Source organism: Ylistrum balloti, unplaced genomic scaffold (assembly GCF_031769215.1).
Source record: "Ylistrum balloti isolate Yb309-2 unplaced genomic scaffold, AGI_CSIRO_Ybal_v1 Utg369602, whole genome shotgun sequence".
NCBI lineage: Eukaryota > Metazoa > Mollusca > Bivalvia > Pectinida > Pectinidae > Ylistrum > Ylistrum balloti.
The window spans coordinates 112,141-134,647 of NW_026781882.1; the positions used below are offsets into that span (position 1 = coordinate 112,141).

General features: G+C 35.8%; 1 protein-coding gene across 1 annotated transcript; it reads right to left on the reverse strand.

Annotated features, from left to right (window-relative positions):
* Positions 1 to 3,548: 3,548 nt before the first annotated feature.
* LOC132545918 (uncharacterized) lies at positions 3,549 to 4,301 on the reverse strand. The gene has a single exon (XM_060209600.1). It carries the CDS (start codon positions 4,299 to 4,301, stop codon positions 3,549 to 3,551), a length of 753 nt encoding a protein of 250 aa, XP_060065583.1.
* Positions 4,302 to 22,507: the final 18,206 nt, after the last annotated feature.

Sequence of the window (22,507 nt, forward strand, 5' to 3'; positions counted from 1 at the left end):
ACTGTCTGTAGATTTACACATATACCTCCTCCCTACCACCAGATGTATCAACTGTATGTAGATTTACACATATACCTCCTCCCTACCACCAGATGTATAAACTGTCTGTAGATTTACACATATACCTCCTCCCTACCACCAGATGTATAAACTGTCTGTAGATTTACACATATACCTCCTCCCTACCACCAGATGTATAAACTGTCAGTAGTTTTACACATATACCTCCTCCCTACCACCAGATGTATCAACTGTCTGTAGATTTACACATATACCTCCTCCCTACCACCAGATGTATAAACTGTCTGTAGATTTACACATATACCTCCTCCCTACCACCAGATGTATAAACTGTCAGTAGATTTACACATATACCTCCTCCCTACCACCAGATGTATAAACTGTCTGTAGATTTACACATATACCTCCTCCCTACCACCAGATGTGTAAACGGTATGTAGATTTACACATATAGATGTCTGTAGTCTGTAGATTTACACATATACCTCCTCCCTACCACCAGATGTATAAACTGTAGATTTACACATATACCTCCTCCCTACCACCAGATGTATAAACTGTCTGTAGATTTACACATATACCTCCTCCCTACCACCAGATGTATAAACTGTCTGTAGATTTACACATATACCTCCTCCCTACCACCAGATGTATAAACTGTCTGTAGATTTACACATATACCTCCTCCCTACCACCAGATGTATAAACTGTCTGTAGATTTACACATATACCTCCTCCCTACCACCAGATGTATAAACTGTCTGTAGATTTACACATATACCTCCTCACTACCACCAGATGTATAAACTGTCTGTAGATTTACACATATACCTCCTCCCTACCACCAGATGTGTAAACGGTATGTAGATTTACACATATATCCCCTCCCTACGACCAGACGTATAAACGGTATGTAGATTTACACATATACCTCCTCACTACCACCAGATGTATAAACTGTCAGTAGATTTACACATATACCTCCTCCTTACCACCAGATGTATAAACTGTCAGTAGTTTTACACATATACCTACTCACTACCACCAGATGTATAAACTGTCTGTAGATTTACACATATACCTCCTCCCTACCACCAGATGTATAAACTGTCTGTAGATTTACACATATACCTCCTCCCTACCACCAGATGTGTAAACGGTATGTAGATTTACACATATATCCCCTCCCTACGACCAGATGGATAAACTGTCTGTAGATTTACACATATACCTCCTCCCTACCACCAGATGTGTAAACGGTATGTAGATTTACACATATATCCCCTCCCTACGACCAGACGTATAAACGGTATGTAGATTTACACATATACCTCCTCACTACCACAAGATGTATCAACTGTCTGTAGATTTACACATATACCTCCTCACTTCCACCAGATGTATCAACTGTCTGTAGATTTACACATATACCTCCTCCCTACCACCAGATGTGTAAACGGTATGTAGATTTACACATATACCTCCTCCCTACCACCAGATGTATAAACGGTATGTAGATTTACACATATACCTCCTCCTTACCACCAGATGTATAAACTGTCTGTAGATTTACACATATACCACCTCCCTACCACCAGATGTGTAAACGGTATGTAGATTTACACATATATTTACACAGATGTATAAACTGTCTGTAGATTTACACATATACCTCCTCCCTACCACCAGATGTATAAACTGTCTGTAGATTTACACATATACCTCCTCCCTACCACCAGATGTATAAACTGTCTGTAGATTTACACATATACCTCCTCCCTACCACCAGATGTATAAACTGTCTGTAGATTTACACATATACCTCCTCCCTACCACCAGATGTATAAACTGTCTGTAGATTTACACATATACCTCCTCCCTACCACCAGATGTATAAACTGTATGTAGATTTAAACATATAACACATATACCTCCTCCCTACCACCAGATGTATAAACTGTCTGTAGATTTACACATATACCTCCTCCCTACCACCAGATGTATAAACTGTCAGTAGATTTACACATATACCTCCTCCCTACCACCAGATGTATAAACTGTCTGTAGATTTACACATATACCTCCTCCCTACCACCAGATGTATAAACTGTCAGTAGATTTACACATATACCTCCTCCCTACCACCAGATGTATCAACTGTCTGTAGATTTACACATATACCTCCTCACTACCACCAGATGTATAAACTGTCAGTAGATTTACACATATACCTCCTCCCTACCACCAGATGTATAAACTGTCTGTAGATTTACACATATACCTCCTCCCTACCACCAGATGTATCAACTGTCTGTAGATTTACACATATACCTCCTCACTACCACCAGATGTATAAACTGTCAGTAGATTTACACATATACCTCCTCACTACCACCAGATGTATAAACTGTCAGTAGATTTACACATATACCTCCTCCTTACCACCAGATGTATAAACTGTCTGTAGATTTACACATATACCTCCTCCCTACCACCAGATGTGTAAACGGTATGTAGATTTACACATATATCCCCTCCCTGCTACCAGACGTATAAACGGTATGTAGATTTACACATATACCTCCTCCCTACCACCAGATGTATAAACGGTATGTAGATTTACACATATACCTCCTCCCTACCACCAGATGTATAAACTGTCTGTAGATTTACACATACCTCCTCCCTACCACCAGATGTATAAACTGTCTGTAGTATAAACTGTCTGTAGATTTACACATATACCTCCTCCCTACCACCAGATGTGTAAACGGTATGTAGATTTACACATATACCTCCTCACTACCACCAGATGTATAAACTGTCTGTAGATTTACACATATACCTCCTCCCTACCACCAGATGTATAAACTGTCAGTAGATTTACACATATACCTCCTCCCTACCACCAGATGTATAAACTGTCTGTAGATTTACACATATACCTCCTCCCTACCACCAGATGTGTAAACGGTATGTAGATTTACACATATACCTCCTCCCTACCACCAGATGTATAAACTGTCAGTAGATTTACACATATACCTCCTCACTACCACCAGATGTATAAACTGTCTGTAGATTTACACATATACCTCCTCCCTACCACCAGATGTATAAACTGTCTGTAGATTTACACATATACCTCCTCCCTACCACCAGATGTATAAACTGTCTGTAGATTTACACATATACCTCCTCCCTACCACCAGATGTATAAACTGTCAGTAGATTTACACATATACCTCCTCACTACCACCAGATGTATAAACTGTTTAATGATAGACCATATGAAGATTACAATTAATAAACATTAATAAGCATATTATCATTTAAATTAAGCATAGAAATCATTTTTTTATTTTTTGTTTTATAATGTAGCACTAAATTCAACATATACATACTAAACTAAATTTTATTAATTGATTTTCAATTTTCAATATTTGATATACAAGCACTATTTTCATAAATTAAATACCTAACAGCACTAATTATTAGAATGTTCATAAACACGTATGTAGCACTAATTAATATCCAAGATAAAGTAGATGTGATGCTGAATCAGCGTAGGTCATCAGGTCAATGGTTCCGTTTCCGTATCTTTCTTTGAGTGTTGTAAGGCGGGGGTCAATGTTGCAGTACTTCTTCGCACGCGGTCGGGTGGTTCCTCCAGCTTCTCTCTGCATTCTGTTGATGACGTCGGCATTGTCTATTTCCTTGAATGTCTGTATGATGGCAAATATATTCGGATGAGCGTGTTTCACCTTCTTCTTTAGTTTCCCGTGCAAGGCTTCTAGGTTGTTTGTAGTTCGTGGTCCATCTGTTTGGAAGTGATTCCACAACGGTCTGTCTCCTTCCACCCACTGCTCTGTAACATAGTCTGTGAAAGGTGTTGTGTTCTGTGGTACTTCAGCGTCTTCTAGATCTTCTAGTGTCTGTAACCATACGTCTTCTATGCAGTCCATGGGTACCAGTGGTAGAACAGCTGCACGGCGGATAAGGGCCCTAACATCTTCGTTGTCCCGGTATAGAGTTTGCAGTCCAGTTGTCTGTGCTTTTTGCCATACACTCTGTATGAAATGGAAAAAACAGCCTTTCATGGTGATTCCTGGGAATGTCTGGCGAATGGCGTTGTGTACTGCTACTTCAAAGTCGGCGAATGCATGGGTTGGGGCGAAATGCAGGTACAGTTGAGTCATGTGTTCCTTGAGTAGGGTAAACAGTCGAGTGTAGATTCTTTGACTCTTTCCTGGTAGTAGCGCAAATACGACTGGCGTCATCCTTCCATCAATAACCACACGGATGCTGTATATCTGATGACACAAGCTCGGGCACGTGTAAAATGTTCCATCACAGTAGAATGTGTCGGCAGTTGAGAGAAATCGTAGGTTCTCCGTAGTGGCGAAGGCTATAATTCGGTTCTACTGTCTCCGTCGTCAAAAAGAAGAAATCTGTCTCCGGTTGATGTTTCTGTCCACTTCCCTTCCAGTCTGATGTCAGAAAGAGTCTTTGGTAGCGCTGGGGTTTCCTTTCGGCGGGCTCTGTAGAGTGACGACTTGGCTGTATTGAAGGTAGGCAGTCGCTGTACCACCGCTTTGCAGTCTTCATCCCATTCTTCATCTCGGAGCTTGCGGAGTTCTTCTCCGTATATTGCTGGTATGGGTCCGACTTCTTCAAGATATCACTTGGTGATGCTGTTTCTGATCTGCTGTGCTACAACTTCTGCATGATCTGCTGGATGGTTGTGTTCCTGTTTTCCAAAAGCAACTGGTATGTTGTTAAGGGCAGAGAGGGATCCTCGACAAGATTTTTCACCATTTCTGCGTATGATTCTGTAGATGAAACCATTATAGGCTAAATTCTGGCCCCCTTTCTTGTTAATTACGAACTTCAAATTCAGCTGTGCTTTTGCCATGTTACTTGATATGAGTGTTTCACTATAAATTTAAAGTATGATGCAGTCGCTGTATTTATACAGAGTGCAGTTGGCTTGGAGTGTTCAGTGTGACAAGTATTCAGGTTATCAGCTTGGACTTATCATCAGTTATAATCTGTGCTACAGTAGTTTAAACAACTAAATATAACAATAAATGGTGTGAAAGTATGAATATAAAGTATGATGCAGTCGCTGTATTTATACAGAGTACAGTTGGCTTGGAGTATTCAGTGTGATAAGTATTCAGGTTATCAGCTTGTACTTCTCATCATCAGTTATAATCTGTGCTACAGTAGTTAAAACAACTAAATATAACAATAAATGGTGTGAAAGTATGAATATAAAGTATGATGCAGTCGCTGTATTTATACAGAGTGCAGTTGGCTTGGACTGTTCAGTGTGATAAGTAATAATGTTTTTTTTCTATTGTTAAATAATATAATTTTCAAATAATCCTTTTTTTTTATTGAACAATATAAATTTCAAATAATTCTTTTTTCTCGTTAAATTTAAATAATATACCATTTAACATTTCAATTTAATTCTCAATTCAAAATCTGAAAATATCCCCATTTATGGCTAAATATTATCAAGTCACAGGTAACTACTCCACAGTAGCCCCAGAGCCCCCATGAGGTACCCCAATTTTTTTGACTTAAATGGTAAAAACAACACCAACTGCCATATGTGTTTTTGAGAAAGTTGGCGTAAAGGGAACACACCCGTGTTCTCCTGTTTCTCGGAAATGGCGTAGGGTATCCACGTTTAAACGCTATCCATGCCAACGCCGTCTGTGTTAAGACAACAGAACTTATCCAATTTTAATCAGTAATGAGGAATTAATATAAACAGCATAACGATGATATGATCATCCATTAAACATTTGAAATATTTACCACCGGACAAAAACTTGCGTTTCTTTTTTCCGTTAGTATATAATGCTGTTCGGTCCTGACGCCACTGTCTGTTTGTCTCCTAGTTGCAGGGTCTAGGTGGTGCTCTTATCATCTACCCATCATGTGAAGCTATATGGGTAAACAATCACACTTCCATATGGTAAATTGTGAATCTTAGTCAAATAATTGGTTCTAGGACAAATACAAAGCCAACCATGTAGTTTAACCAATATGCTCTAACATGATAAGAATATGAAATAGGCACTGCCTAAAAGCGAGTGCAAGTTGGTTAACAAATGATAAGAATATGAAATAGGCACTGCCTAAAAGCGAGTGCAAGTTGGTTAACAAATGATAAGAATATGAAATAGGCACTGCCTAAAAGCGAGTGCAAGTTGGTTAACAAATGATAAGAATATGAAATAGGCACTGCCTAAAAGCGAGTGCAAGTTGGTTAACAAATGATAAGAATATGAAATAGGCACTGCCTAAAAGCGAGTGCAAGTTGGTTAACAAATGATAAGAATATGAAATAGGCACTGCCTAAAAGCGAGTGCAAGTTGGTTAACAAATGATAAGAATATGAAATAGGCACTGCCTAAAAGCGTCGTCGTCGTCGTCGTCGTCATCATCATCATCATCATCATCATCATCTTCTTCTTCTTCTTCTTCTTCTACTTCTTCTAGAAAACAATGCATCATCATGATCAGGTGGTAGTTTGGTGGCACAGTTGCAAGACACTTGTCTTTCGGCTAGCCGTCCGGGGTTCGATTCCCTGAAGGGATACGGGTTTCCTCCCAGAGATCCCTCGCATGCTTTCAACAGGTGTGATTTTTATAAGTTGTTATAATAAAGTTTCCCTATGTAAATAAGTCATACACATCCAATCATACAACATGAAGACAAACAAAGAAGAACAAAAGACGACAAGACAACGCAAAGCGTGACATTATCCCCGCGCTCCACTGATAAAACGGAAAAAACACAATTGGTTTCAGAGCACTGGCCCAGAAAAACCGAAATTTGTGTAGAGGGTTATCTGTTTTCATGGTAACAGAAAATGTATGAATAACGTCTCTGATAACATATCCAAAATAAATGTACAAGAGTATCCGTTTCAGAGTTACAGCGATTGTCGAGAGGACTATCTGTTATCTCTGCTTTAAAAAGGAAATGAGTTTAGAGTCAAAATGTGATGGAAGACAATTTAGTGTTAGTCGCATTTGTGAAGGCTGTGCTATATGTTAAATCAGTTTTCATTATTTAAAACAGAATGCTCTCATCTGCCTATTTCTTTTCTCTTTCTTATTGAGAGTTTTTCGTTCTGTCAATTAACAAATCATAAAATGCTTTAGAACATTCAGTTTTAAAATCGTAAACACTGCTGAGACTGTTCTGTTATACATAATAAGTCAGAAAATCAATATACATATGTATTTAAATGAAATTGTGACACGGGTGAATTAGCTCTTAGTGCACCAATGTCACGTAAACTAAGGTAGGCGGATACTAAGTTTCCGGAAAATATATTCATAAATACGAAATACGATACTGGTCGAAATATCCGGAATGAAAATAAATTAAAAAAGCTCATATGAATGAAAAACAAAATAAAATAAATTTCAAGATTGCAATCTGATAGGATTAGCTATTTAGTTACCTAAAAGGTACTTTGCAATATATATTTTCACCCGAAGCTAATAAGATGTATTTAATAACTAAAAATTCATAAAATCATACGATACAGAAAAGTTTAAAGCAAAGTCCATTATAAAACAAACGCTACAAAGCCCAATACTATTAGTGGACTTTCCACTGTGAAATATAACTTTAAACGAGACTTTAATGAAAATAAAGCTAAATTGACTCAAGCTAACTTTTATGAAAAGCAAACGTACTTATTTAGATAAACCTGAATAAAAGGACAAATGAAAACTAAGTATATATCTTAAAACCATCAAAAATATAAAAAAAATGACAAAAACGGAAAGTTCCTACCTTAAGACAATAACGAGAATTCTTATTTGTCTTTATTCATCGGCGTCATGTTCGAAAGTGACAAGAACAGCCGTTGACACTACTGGTAAAGAATTCTCGAAATGTCTCTTAACCAATCCAATTCTATTTTTCATATGACATTGAGTAGCATTTCGGCCACTGACCAATGGGATCTCGCCTAACTGTGTCAACGCACCTGTTGCAACCTATCAACAATAGCTTGGCTTTCACTGAGATATTGTTCCACAATCGGGTAATGCTTCAGTACAGACAGTAAAAACACTTCGTTCAGAAACAACGGAAACAAATTCTTACGCTAACTGATTAAAAGACTAACGCCTACAGATAAAGAGGCCTATAAAAACACATTTAGCCGAAACTTGTTAAAACAGGTTCTTTGATACTGACGTACAAAATGAAGTTTTAATGAAGGCATTACTTGAGAACATGTCCTTATCCTGACATTATGTAAAGTGGCTTTGAGGGTAACAAACGAAAGTTCCCGAAGGTTAAACCGGAAATCAGGTACACTGGAGAACAAACGTGCTCTAAGTTGAATGGTTGAAATTGTAATTTTTCAACGAGATATTTATTATATGCGTTTCAAACCATTAAAGTATATGTTTGTTAAATTAATTTGAATTATTTAAGATTTTAAGTATGATTTTATTTCCACCTGAAAGCTTAAAACGATATTTTTGTCGGTCAAAATCACGTTAATCCCTTTAACGGATCGGCAGTTCTCCCTGCGGGGTGCGGTAAATGTATTGTGGTTAATGAAGTTCAAGCCACCCTCTGTTTAAAGTTTAAAGCTTGTTAGGGTTGAATTACCACACACAATACCCTAAAGCGCTCTCTATATTTTACCTTATATAATTTTTTTTTCTATTCATCCGTAACATACTATAGCCAAACCTCACCCGAACCCGCTGACGTTATACATTTCCTCACAGATATATGTAGGTACGTACGTAGAGCGGGGAGATAGAAGAAGAAAAAGGAGAAAAAAATCTGGTTTATTTTAAAAGCTATTTTGAAAAATACAAACAATTTCTTGTTGCTACAACTAAATATTAAGACAGTGTACTTTTTGGTTTAGGGAATACTGTTATCAAAATATGACGAGGAGTTTCAGAGACATAATCAATAAGTGTTAACATTAGTCTTCATGATCTTCCTCTCATTTACAAATTTTGTTTTTTTCCTCACTATCTTAACTGTTCACTGTAGAGTTTTGTACAGTAAAGTATCATTTGTGTTGTTTACAAGTTTGTTTATACTAAGCCTTTTGTGTAGACATCTAGTTTTGTAAACATAGTGTGTGACAATAAGTACAATTACATTGTCAGTTCTATTACTTGTCGGATTATGATTTGGTATTAAGAATTCAAAAGGGAAAAGTTTCATTGTTGAAGGATAATAACTTATACACCTAAGATTGTCTCTAGGTTATGAATTTATCATAGTCACGTGACACCAATGTTAGTAAACAGTGACACGTGTGTCGGGTGTATAAAGGGTATTACAAGTATTTTGCATAGACCTTGAAGGTTATGAGACTGCACGTGATTCACGTATAATTTGCGTGTCAAGAGTTGTAATGGTAAAGTGAAATGATACCATATATCATTCGAGTCTGGACGGTCCACCAGATAACATTTTTATATTTATATTTACATTGTAATTGCAGGTGTCACTTAACTCAGATGTACATGTACCATTACGAACATTGGACGGCGTTTGTCGATTTCATTGTAAAAAAAAAAAAATTAAAGGAGAAAGGTGGACCGTTGAAGGCCACGCCCATATATTGGTATTGAGTCTATATGATAAATTTTTTATGTTCGTTTGAACGAAGTGAATTAGAATATAACAATTATAGTTTCTAGCTCTTCATTACAAAAGGGACAACATTAAATAATGTATGGTTAAAATATGGTGAACTAATCTAAACTGTAACCACTGTTGTTTGTATATTTAGTTACTGAAAAGGGAATCTTATAGATTTCTTTCCATGTCAGATAGTTGAACTGAAGTAACTCTGCCCATTTCATCCTACTAGCAGGAACAGAATCATTTTGATGAGAGTGTTATACCAATATTCTGATCCTTTGTTGTTTTTAATAAATAGTTCAATACTATAAGGAAACAAAGGATGTTTGTGATTGATCTTAGATAAATATTTTCTTATAGTAGATATTATACCATGATATTTAAGAAAGTGTTAGATTGATTGAATTCTTTTAGAGGATAAAGGGTGAGAGTGTTAAAGTTTTTGTCAAGTCATTTATAGTGGTAATACCTGTACCATACCATGTTTTGGGAAATATAGTATCATTCCCTACATTCAGATTTTTATTAAACCCTAATGGAGTTTTCAAGACATGATTTTCATGCATATATCTTATCTCAACTGTCAAATTCAGTTTTGTTCATGCCTGGAGTACATCGTCCCAAAACTTCTGTTTAAACAAACTTTGATGTAATCACTTCCACAGTTAGACAACATGTGTAAATTAGTTTAAGAATCTAAAATTACTTGCCATTTACTGATTTATGATATAATCTCCTTATCCATCCCAGTTTTAAAGAATCAATGAAAGATCTTAAATTTACCATTTTAAGTCCCCCTTCACAATAACCTTTGATAATAATATCTCTCTCAACTTTATCTGTTTTAACGTTCCACAAAAAATACAAAGAATGGTGCTAAAGTTATTCAAGAAATAGACATCAGGATTTGGCAGTGAAATAAATAAGTGGTTAAACTGAGGTAACATAAAAGATTTTATCAGGTTAATCCATGTCTACCATTACAAAAAATAAATAGTCAATCAAGCTTGTAATTTAGACATATTAAGTTTCAAGTTTCAAGTTTATTGGATCCTCAGATACATGAAAATGTATAACATGAGGTAAAACAATATTAATCAATAGATACGTGACGAAATACGTATATACGTGAGAACTTACACAATGTGTATAAAATAACTTTTCATTTCATGCTTCCTGATATAAATTGTTTTTACATGTAACTTCAATCTCCCCATAGAAACTGGAAGACGGAGAAATGTACCCAGAGAAGACAGGAAGTGTTTGATATGTGATTCAAATGAAATATGGGATGAATTCCATTATATATTTAAATGCCAAAATCCAGAACTGGTACAGTACAGAAATTTATATATTCACCCTCGATATCGTAACATACCAAATTGTATTAATTTCTACAACTTGATGAACTGTTGAAGCTTCAGTACATTGCACAACCTATGTAAATTTCTTACTATTCTTAAAGATAAACAAAACCCTCCTGGGTAACCTGTTGTACATTGTATAGAATGTGTAGGCTATCTATACATTACTGTATAATCACATGTTGTACCTTCTCAACACTTATGTATTAAGTTATGAGAATAAAGAACTGATCTGAACAATTTTGGTTGCCACAGCAAAAAAAAAAAAAAAAAAAAATCCGAAAAGAAATAATTTTGTTGCAAAATTCTAACAAATATGTTTTTTCAGTTTCCTGTTATATATTCTGTTGGTTGACTAAACTGTTAATTATGTTACACAAAGCTTTTCTGATGTAAAGAAATTTGGGCAGATTAAAATGAAATGGGCTTATTTCAACAACATCAAATTTTTGAAAAACGAGCTAGTAACCATGGCAACAAACACGAATCAGTACATTTCTGGCATATACATATTTTTATGTTCTTATTAATAATAGTTAATAGCAGTTCACAATATTATGAATTGCGGACGTATTTTTTTTATTCACTTCCAACATCGAAAACATTTGCTAATGATAGCAAATTGATTTTTATTCAAGTGTTTACATATTCTGGTTGCTATAGTAACGTCATTATCCGTAAAATGTGATTTTTGTCTAAAAATTTGAAAACTTATATTCCCTTGTTTCTAAATATATAGGTTGCTTACCAAAACAGTTGACTGGAAAAGGGTGAAAATTCATGTTGAAGCAAAATGACAGATTTTCGTAAGTGTCATAAAAAAATCCTGGACGTTACGGTGTTAATATAAACTTTATTTATTTTCCAATTGCGAAACAAGTTAACTTATACTTATCACTCTTGTTGGCCCGGATGTAAGCGCGCGAGGGATCTTATTGTGGGAGGAAACCGGAGTACCCGGGGAAAACCCACGTGGTCGGGTTTTTCACGTCTGTTCCGGGAATCGAACCCCGGTCGGCTAGGTGAAAGGCGAGTGCATTACCACTGCGCCACCCGACTACCTAACACACGGTCTGGTAACACCACAGCGGTCTAGTAAAGTATAACAAAGATATAATCATCTATCTAACTCTTCAAATGTAAAACCAATTCGGCTTATTATTGATGTATATTGATATTATGCCTTGTCCAATGTCACAGGGTATGTATCGTACGGCTTATAAACAGTGGGTGTGACACGAATACCGACAAAGTTAGAACAGCTTAATGTAAACCCTTTAGAGACATGTTATTGATGTAATCCTTGTCACAGTTGTGTTGACAATCAACAAGAAAACTAGTGAGCACAAATTAAGAAACTAATAATACAAACTATACAACCTACTGTAAATGGAATCATTTTACCTCATGCGATTATGCTCTGTGCATTTCTAAAATTAATACTGTACTGTACGGACCTCATATTGATCCAAATTTGATCATTTTGTTCTTGTCTTTTAGCGCACGGACCTCAGCGATATTTCGGGGATCTTTTAAGCCCATAATTAAGGCAGAATTCTGTATGATTAATCAAGAATGCTCGAAAAGATTGGCCAGTAAGAACAAATTTTCATATTTCACATATGAAAATCGCTTTCCCGAGTCTCATTTCTGAGAAACGCATCATTGCAATTCAGTATGACGACTTTTGCACACAACAATATGAAATTCAATTTTTTTTCGGCTGTAGTATTTCAGAACAATGATTACGTGTATTTATCTTGGATATTTCATGTGGACACATGTGTTTCAAAAATTGTGAACAAGTGAAACATTCCCGTAGAAAAAAACTCCAATTTTCGAATCAGGATTTTTTTTTTCGATTTTGCATTGGGGGAGAGAAGATTCAATTCTACATAGCTGATGTCAACAACCTTGCTAATATGCATTCAGACAACACTGAACAATAATGAAGAAACAGATTTTAAATCATACATGTTTGAAGGCAAACAGAGTAGATGTAGTATCGTTTGGTCACTAAACCATACTTAAATAGATACACCAAGTACTTACCTTTGATTGATGATGAAATAAGATAAAGTAGATACATAACACACACCAAGCCTGTTGTTATCAAAGTGTCAACACAAACACACCTGATTTTCTCCAAAGTTTATGTCGCAAATAAAACTAGTTCTCAATTTTTGCTTTAAAGTTAACACACGTTTGTACAATGACATGACAAAACAGTTGATATAGCTACCGGTAAAACGACATATAGAACTTTGTCTATATATAGATGGAAAAAAAACATCCCGAGGTTACTTCATTTCTTAAGTGTTTTCTTAATTATTTCTCGATGGAGAGTTGATAAAGAATGTTCCTAATTTTGATTCATTCACATTTAAATATATTTGAAAACTTTGAGTAAATGTTGTCAGAAGTGTGAAGCTGTGTTTATTCAAATCTCTCCGTGTATCATGCACTGCTTCATCGCATTGAAGTCATCCATGCAGTAAATTGTCAGGTGATCCTGTTGAAATTGCTATGAATAATTTACTGTAGAATATCACTCTTGAATATATCACAGATGGTCGTTGTCGTGATTCAATGTACATATAATGTATTTGATGTGTTATATAGACACATATATATAGAATATTAAATAGTCCTTAGCGTTACAGACATAGTACCAAAACATTCCTGTTTATTGAATGACCTTTACTCCCATTACTATCACAGCTTGACGTAAGTAAATGTACTTATAATGCATTTGATGTGTTATATAGACATTTCCGCGTAGTGTAACACCACTAGACCCTCAATAACAAAGTTTGTATACCTGTACGTTATCATTTGTTATACTTTGTATGCATACCTAGAATCTAATCTATCATTTGACTTGAAAATCAACCCTAATAACGGTCGCGATTAATGTTTGTATCACCTCTACTACTACCTGTTCTGTAGATAACTTGTGAAATATAGAGGGTCAGTAAATTTATAGGGGGCGAGGGCGGAGCCATAGAGGTCAGTAAAATTTACAGGGGGCGAGGGCGGAGCCATAGAGGTCAGTAAAATTTACAGGGGGCGAGGGCGGAGCCATAGAGGTCAGTAAAATTTACAGGGGGCGAGGGCGGAGCCATAGAGGTCAGTAAAATTTACAGGGGGCGAGGACGGAGCCATAGAGGTCAGTAAAATTTACAGGGGGCGAGGGCGGAGCCATAGAGGGTCAGTACAATTTATTTTTTGTAAAGTTCAATTTCCGAAGCGGTTGACGTGGTCGGCGCCATTAAATCAAAGTAACCCCATCTAAAACCCGTGGCGCCATCTAGCAGGACAAAGTGACCCACACTCTAGTCTTCTACTGGTCGTGTTGTAAGATGAAGGTGACCGTGTAGTCATCAAAACGTCACACTCTAGTCTTCTACTGGTTGTGTTGTAAGATGAAGGTGACCGTGTAGTCATCGAAACGTCACACTCTAATCTTCTATTGGTTGTGTTGTAAGGTGAAGGTGACCGTGTAGTCATCGAAACGTCACACTCTAATCTTCTACTAGTTGTGTTTTAAGGTGAATGTGGCCGTGTTGTCATCGAAACGTCACACTCTAATCTTCTACTGGTTGTGTTATAAGAACTATAAGGTGACCGTGTAGTCATCGAAACGTCACACTATAATCTTCTACTGGATGTGTTATAAGGTGAAGGTGACCGTGTAGTCATCGAAACGTCACACTCTAATCTTCTACTGGTTGTGTTGTAAGGTGAAGGTGACCGTGTAGTCATCGAAACGTCACACTCTAATCTTCTACTGGTTGTGTTGTAAGGTGAATGTGGCCGTGTAGTCATCGAAACGTCACACTCTAATCTTCTACTGGTTGTGTTATAAGAACTATAAGGTGACCGTGTAGTCATCGAAACGTCACACTCTAATCTTCTACTGGTTGTGTTGTAAGGTGAAGGTGACCGTGTAGTCATCGAAACGTCACACTCTAATCTTCTACTGGTTGTGTTGTAAGGTGAAGGTGATGGTGTAGTCATCGAAACGTCACACTCTAATCTTCTACTGATTGTGTTGTAAGGTGAATGTGGCCGTGTAGTCATCGAAACGTCACACTCTTATCTTCTACTGGTTGTGTTGTAAGGTGAAGGTGACCGTGTAGTCATCGAAACGTCACACTCTAATCTTCTACTGGTTGTGTTATAAGAACTATAAGGTGACCGTGTAGTCATCGAAACGTCACACTCTAATCTTCTACTGGTTGTGTTATAAGAACTATAAGGTGACCGTGTAGTCATCGAAACGTCACACTCTAATCTTCTACTGGTTGTGTTGTAAGGTGAAGGTGACCGTGTAGTCATCGAAACGTCACACTCTAATCTTCTACTGGTTGTGTTGTAAGGTGAAGGTGATGGTGTAGTCATCGAAACGTCACACTCTAATCTTCTACTGATTGTGTTGTAAGGTGAATGTGGCCGTGTAGTCATCGAAACGTCACACTCTAATCTTCTACTGGTTGTGTTGTAAGGTGAAGGTGACCGTGTAGTCATCGAAACGTCACACTTTAATCTTCTACTGGTTGTGTTGTAAGGTGAAGGTGACCGTGTAGTCATCAAAACGTCACACTCTAATCTTCTACTGGTTGTGTTATAAGAACTTCTATTCTATTGACAATACCAACATGAAGAAATACATTTCAGTTGTAAAAGATTGTATTATCCACATTCATATATATATATTGTTCACATACGTTTGACATTTGTCAAATATAAACTATTCGAATAAGCCACATTTTTGTAAACACTATGCATTGTTCGCAGTTTAAATCAATGCATGTAAATGTAGAAAATTCTGTTTGACATCATAAGCATCAGTTTTAACACGAGATCAAGATAAGTAATGAGTGTAGACAGCGGTTATGTAAGACAATTGTATATGTTTTACCGTTGAAATATAAAAAACCCCAGTATTAATGATGTAATGTGATTATTTGTTCACTTCATTATGGCTACCATATTGTATCATCATACGATTTTTAACTGATGAATGATGTGACGTATTGTCGGTGTTATGTTAGTTGTTTTAGATCGCTGAAAAATTAAAGAAAATACCAACGTGGCAACAAAATCATAATCTAAACTCAATTTCCATGAAATTAGGGCAAAATATGAACAAAAGAAAGATTTATTCGGAGACTACTGAAAATGTACCAAGATATTAAGACCAGGTGTTCCGGGAGAGTAAACGTCTTCTGATTTATCGACGACACCCGCCTTGTAAAGTTAGTACTTAAACATATTTGGATATAAATAAGCAATTCAATGACCAAACGAAAACGATAAATATTTATTTATTTATTTATTTATTTATTCCTCTGGTAATTATACATTATGTTAAAACAAAGTCCTTGAAATATTCTTTTAATTATTTTGCAGTACGATCATAAGTAAAGGAGCACCTGATGACTAAAACATTAAATATTACAATAGGTTCTTAAGATAAGAATACGGTGAGCGCACGTGCATGTTTGTATTTTAGTATCTATGTTAACATATGTTGAGATCTTTACATATATAAGTGTTAGTCATGAATAACAAAATACAACATTATTTAAATTCTTGGTAATAAAAAAGCGTGAAGGTGAAACCGGTGTGTAAAGACGATTTATGTATAAGCTTGTGTGGTGAGAGTAAGGCCAGCTGCGTGGGGACAGCAAACTCTATGATAGAAAGGAATGTTGAATACAATCTTTTTCAAAAGGAATTATATGAATTATAGTGGGTTACCATGTGACGTCTCTCGGCCAACGATTTTAGGACATTCTAGTCCAAGGTGCGATAAATTGTAATAGTAGTAACTTGATTATTTCTTCCTAACTTTAGAGATACTGTACAGATGTCATCTTTACATTGTGTGTGATCTTATGTTCTACAAAAACAGTTTATGATATGTATGTTTCACAGCGGACTGCCACGACCTTTCCACCCGCATATGTGTGTAATAGTGTCTCTATAATACACATGTGTGTATCGTAGGTTAGAAGGACGTGCGTGACTCATTAGTTCTATTCTTTTACATCTAAAGTACCATATAAATTGTCTTGATGTATTATTAACTATAAAAAACTGAGTGAACAGTGTCAAATCAATTTAGTAATTAACCCCAACACTCCGTCTCTTTACTCCCTTCTCCTCCTACCCCCTATCGACTCCCGTGTATGTGCTTTTTTACTACTTGCATTTTTTTTTCTTGTTTCTTACCTTCTTATTCCAACCCCTATCCCCGCCTCCCTTCATGCCTTTGATTATACATCCAATTACACTTTGTAAGACACCTCTTTGTGTACAATATTCTCCCTCTCCTGTATTACTGAATGCCTGTTAACTTATCGCTTTATCGTACGCAAATTGATGTCTTCAATAACTGCATTCATTTGGCAAATTAAGTTCTCTATGTGAACATTATAATCTCAAAACGAAAAAGTTTACTAATACTCCTGTTGATTTCAATATTACTGAATTGTTTGGAGTTTCTGACATATGTCCCTAAACGTCATAAGTCACTTTACCAGCTTGATTATTCGTTAGTTGATATACTCAGCTTTAGTTCCCTTCATCAAACATTCAGCTATTGGTAAATTATCTTAACGGGTGACGTTTAGTCAAACCGAGGTCCTTCATTTACTGAGTCTTCGATCTCTTCACTATCATCTGTTGATAGTACTCAGTTCTGTACTGACAAATCTAGTCCACCTCAACGTCCAAAGTATCAAAGATAAGCTCGATGTATCACTGAAACTGGGTTATGTGAAACTGATATCTCCTGTCATTCATATGCCTGGATTTTCTGTAGAACATAGAAGATTCACCATTTTACACTGAAGTTTCTTCTTCACTCCTCGATATAGTTTGCACTAGTAATGCCAACATACTCAATAAATGTATTGTAGTTGAGAGTTTTAACTTTAAAACAAGAAAACGTAAGAAACCCTCTACCCTTCGTGCGAGAGACTGGTGGAATACTTTTAACCTATTATTACCCAACTCCGGTAAATTTTGCATGCCCTCTCTGACACATAATGATTCTGTAATCTCAGAATTTCATATTCTGTAATTTCAGAATTTCAGAAAGCTTGCTTGTTTGATAATTCCCGTGCTCAGTCAAACGTCGATGATTCTAACATAAATCTTCCTTCTCTTGACGATAAAACTAACGTACATTTACTAACAATAAATATAGCAATTACTGACCTTAAAGACTCTATTCTAGCTGTTGATTTGCTGAAGAGTCGCCGGTCCTGATCTTATCAATCCTCGGTTACTCAAAGAAGCCTCAGATATCCTTTGTTATCCTCTAAGTTATCTTTTTAATAAATCCATTAACACTAGCGTATTTCCTACTGAATGGAAAATGGCTAATGTTACCCCAGTTTACAGATAACGTGTCTATTTACCAATTACAGGCACATCTCTCTTTTATCAATAGTAGGAAAATTAATGGAATGATGTGATTTTAAATATGTATGTGAATACATACTTACCCATTCCTTATTGTTACCTTTCCAGTCAGGTTTTAGGCATGGCGACTCACGAACCAACCAACTTCTATTTATGTATATGTTCCAATTTTTTAGGCATATTTTCACTGTTAAAAAGCTTTATCAAGCAATGACGAAACCACGTAAACGAAACGAGCTATCGCGATTGCTAAAAAGGACTTGTGGAAGAGGAGGCTGTCCAGATCCGTGGCTCATCTCAACATTGTGCACTGGACTCTTTTTTCTTTTTTTTTTTAAGTAAAAAGACAATTTTTTGTACTGTGTGATACACTGACAGAGTTAATGTTTTTGCGAATTTATGTGAAAAATGCAGCGTTGAAAGACTTTATAGGGACTTCATTAATGTTGCTACAAATACTGAGTAAATGTGTTTGTAAATTTATGTGAAAAAATTGAAAAATTAACGTTAAATTCTTATTGAACTTAAAATTGATGTTTTGTTTTCTTTTATTCAATGGTTACAATAGGAAATATACACGTATATTATGATATAAACTAAGGAATATATGCATGTAAATTCTTTTGTCAATTCATCAATTTTATCTTTTTACATGCATTTAATAAAATTCAACATTTTATATACAGTCTAGTTATCATTGTTGAATTATATACATGTACATTACATAATGATATATATAAAGTCTTTATTTCAAGTTACAGTTCTTTGCGGTCCATCTGATCCACCTCACTATTAAGACCACTTTTGTCCAGTCCTCAAAGTGGTCTTAATAGCGAGGTTTCACTGTATTCTTCACTTGACCAAGTCAAGGAAACAAGAATTGTCTTCTGAGACATCAGTAAAGCATTCGATTGTGTTTGTGAAAATGATACAGTTTTGAAATTCGTGGTCCACTTCTTTCATGGTGCGAGCACCATTTTCTTTCTCATCAGGTAACAAAGAGTTGTTATTAATGGTAAACGTTCTAATTAGTCCTTTATTAAGGCCGGTGTGCCACTAAGCTCTTTTCTTGGACCTGTGGAAAACATCAACTCCATTGTTAAACATTTGCAGACGACACATCGCTGTATGTCATTATTGATACATCTATGATAAGTGTAGAGATTGTAAACCATGATCTTCAATAATTATCACAAGATTGATTAGTGTTATTTAACTCTACTTAAACAGAAGCACTTCTAATAAGTCTGAAAAACTGTCACTCCTAACCATCCATCACTAGCAATGAATAATACTCACATTTCCGAAGTAACGTCTCACAAACACCTTGACGTATTTCTTTCTAATAATGGGAGTTGGAATATTCACATTAACTACTTACTAACAAAGGTTAGATATATTACAGAAATTTAAACTTATTTTAGACCTCTCTTGCCTTCAAACCTTGTATTTCTCTCTAATTCGGACAATATTAGAATACGGAAACATTACCCGGGACAATCTAACCCAAGCACAACCCGATATTCTGGAAATATTCAGTTAGAAGCTGCACGAATTGTCACTGGTGCAACAAGAATAAAAATGTAAATCCATACTCTATGCAGAAACTGGCTGGCTGCCACTTTACCTAAGAGGCACACATCACAAGATAATCCCATTTCACAAAATTGATTGATTAGTACCGCAATACCTCCGCGATCTGCTTCCTGCGCGTAACAATTTGACAGTCATAACACTCGCACTGCCGATTAACTTCCGTCCTATCTCCTGTCGTACACGTTTATATAAAAATTCTTTCTTGCATTCTGTAATTAGTACATGGATATACTGTCAAATCGAATAAAAGGTGATCAATCAATAAGTAGACTAAAAAATATCTAAATTAAGCCTGACATTAGAGTGCCGACTTTTTATTATACTGGTAGCAGATTGGGTCAGATTCTCCACGCCAGACTACGAATGGAATACAGTTTCCTCAAATTCTACTTGTCCACAAAAACCTCGGCGATAGTCCACTATGTCTATGCAATGATGACAACAAAACAAATGAATATTTTTTTTATTGTATTGTCGTCACTTCGACCAACTGCGCGTACTTATCTTTAGTGAACTAACTTGCCAGATTCCAACGCAATAAAATTACAACCTTTTGGTAGCGAGGAACAGTCTGTAGATAAAGTCAATAGGATCTTCTCATGTGTACAAAACTTTTTCATAAGCTCCAAGAGATTTGATTGGTGCTCTATTACTTTTTATTTGAAATCTGTAGTAATGCTATTAGACTTTTCACATTCTTGCAGCTTCTGTAGTTTATGTTTGTGTGCATTGATTTTCTAATTTTTTATTCTTTTGGCATGATTAGAAACTCCTCTCCCTCCTCAACCTACACTATCTCTTTCTTTTTCAATTCTCCTCATTCCTAGCTTGCCACATTTTAGCTAAGTCTAGACTGTTAACACCGTGCCTCGTCAAATTTGATATCGTGAAGCGGATTAATATAAGTGTCACAACATTTGTTTTCGTATCTAATTCATTTGATATGTTTTGATAGCTACTGTACACTACTTGTGCATTAATTGAATAAAGTTTATACTGATGTTAAAATATTGGTCAGATCAAAAAATCATGGCCCCCAGTTTGTTCACCGAGATTACAATAACAAATTCAAAGGGAATTTCTTTTTTAGAATGGACAAGAGTTCATGAGTTAAAAGTGCCGGCTTCATTTCTAAGTAAATACTTGATTGTATGTATACTTCGAAAGCCAGCAATTGCAAAATATTTTGTTGTATCACAGTTTCATTATTTATAAAGAGCAGATTTTTAAAACTGTGAAAGACAGTTTGCATTGGATAAAATAAAATAAACAACAAACAATTTACCTTCTTTAAATGTACAAGTAGAAGAACTACTATTAATAGCTCATAATTCTAAAGCTTACTTAAAATAAAAATAGAAAATCTCTCAATGTACAAGGAGACCAGCTGCTATTAACAGATCATTGTTTATATGTTGTATCAAAACTTCTCTCGATGTACAAGGAGACCAGCTGCTATTAATAGATCATTGTTTATATGTTGTATCAAAACTTCTCTCGATGTACAAGGAGACCAGCTGCTATTAATAGATCATTGTTTATATGTTGTATCAAAACTTCTCTAAATGTACAAGGAAACTTGCTAAAATTAATGCGCTCATTATCTTTATGTTGTGTTTGGGAAAACGAAATTGATCGCGGGAATTGTCAAAATCTAGAAAAGTAGGTGCTCTACCGCATAATTTTAATCAAATTAATTTTCATATATCTAATAATTCTAAAACAACTTCAGATACATGTGCATCTTCTACTACTATTGAAATAAAGTAGCACGTGGCATGTACGTTACGGTGGACCTCAAAGGCATGAAGTCCTTCAGTAATGTGCATTATCTGCTCTCTTGAAGTTTGCACAAAAGACCTTAAGGTAAATAGTATATCTTAAACTGAGGTATAGTGTATGTAATGGAAGGTAGATAAACATCTTTGGGATTACGGACGTCTTATAGTTTACCACGCACCAAACAACATGTGTTGGTGTAACGAAGCGGACCTTGTGATGTTTGTTTTACCTGTAGAACATGTAAGAGACACTCTGTGCTTGCCACTATACGTAACAAGTTATAAATGTGGCTCCTGCAGTATACGTAAACAAATTAAATTGCTTTTGAAGAGATTTTTTTTTCATGTGGTAATGCATTCTCACGAATAATCAAAGGACTTAAATCTATACAACCACTTTAACGTGGATTTACACACTGAATCACAAAGTTAGGAGTCGATTATCTTGGGAATAGTTGGTTTTCAATAAAGGTTTCGCTGCTATAGTGAAGCAATCAAACTTCCATAGCTTGCCGTAATTAATTGTTTACAAAACCACTCCGTTAATTGTGATTTCAAATATCACATTTGCAGGTGCTAGCTCCTGATTTTGTATTTTGTGCTAGTAGCGTATCAAACATCACTCAAGCATGACGGAGATGGTA

Bases quoted from the DNA above. Each gene is read 5' to 3' on its own strand.
- LOC132545918 (XM_060209600.1), bottom strand. From the start codon at position 4,301: ATGACGCCAGTCGTATTTGCGCTACTACCAGGAAAGAGTCAAAGAATC.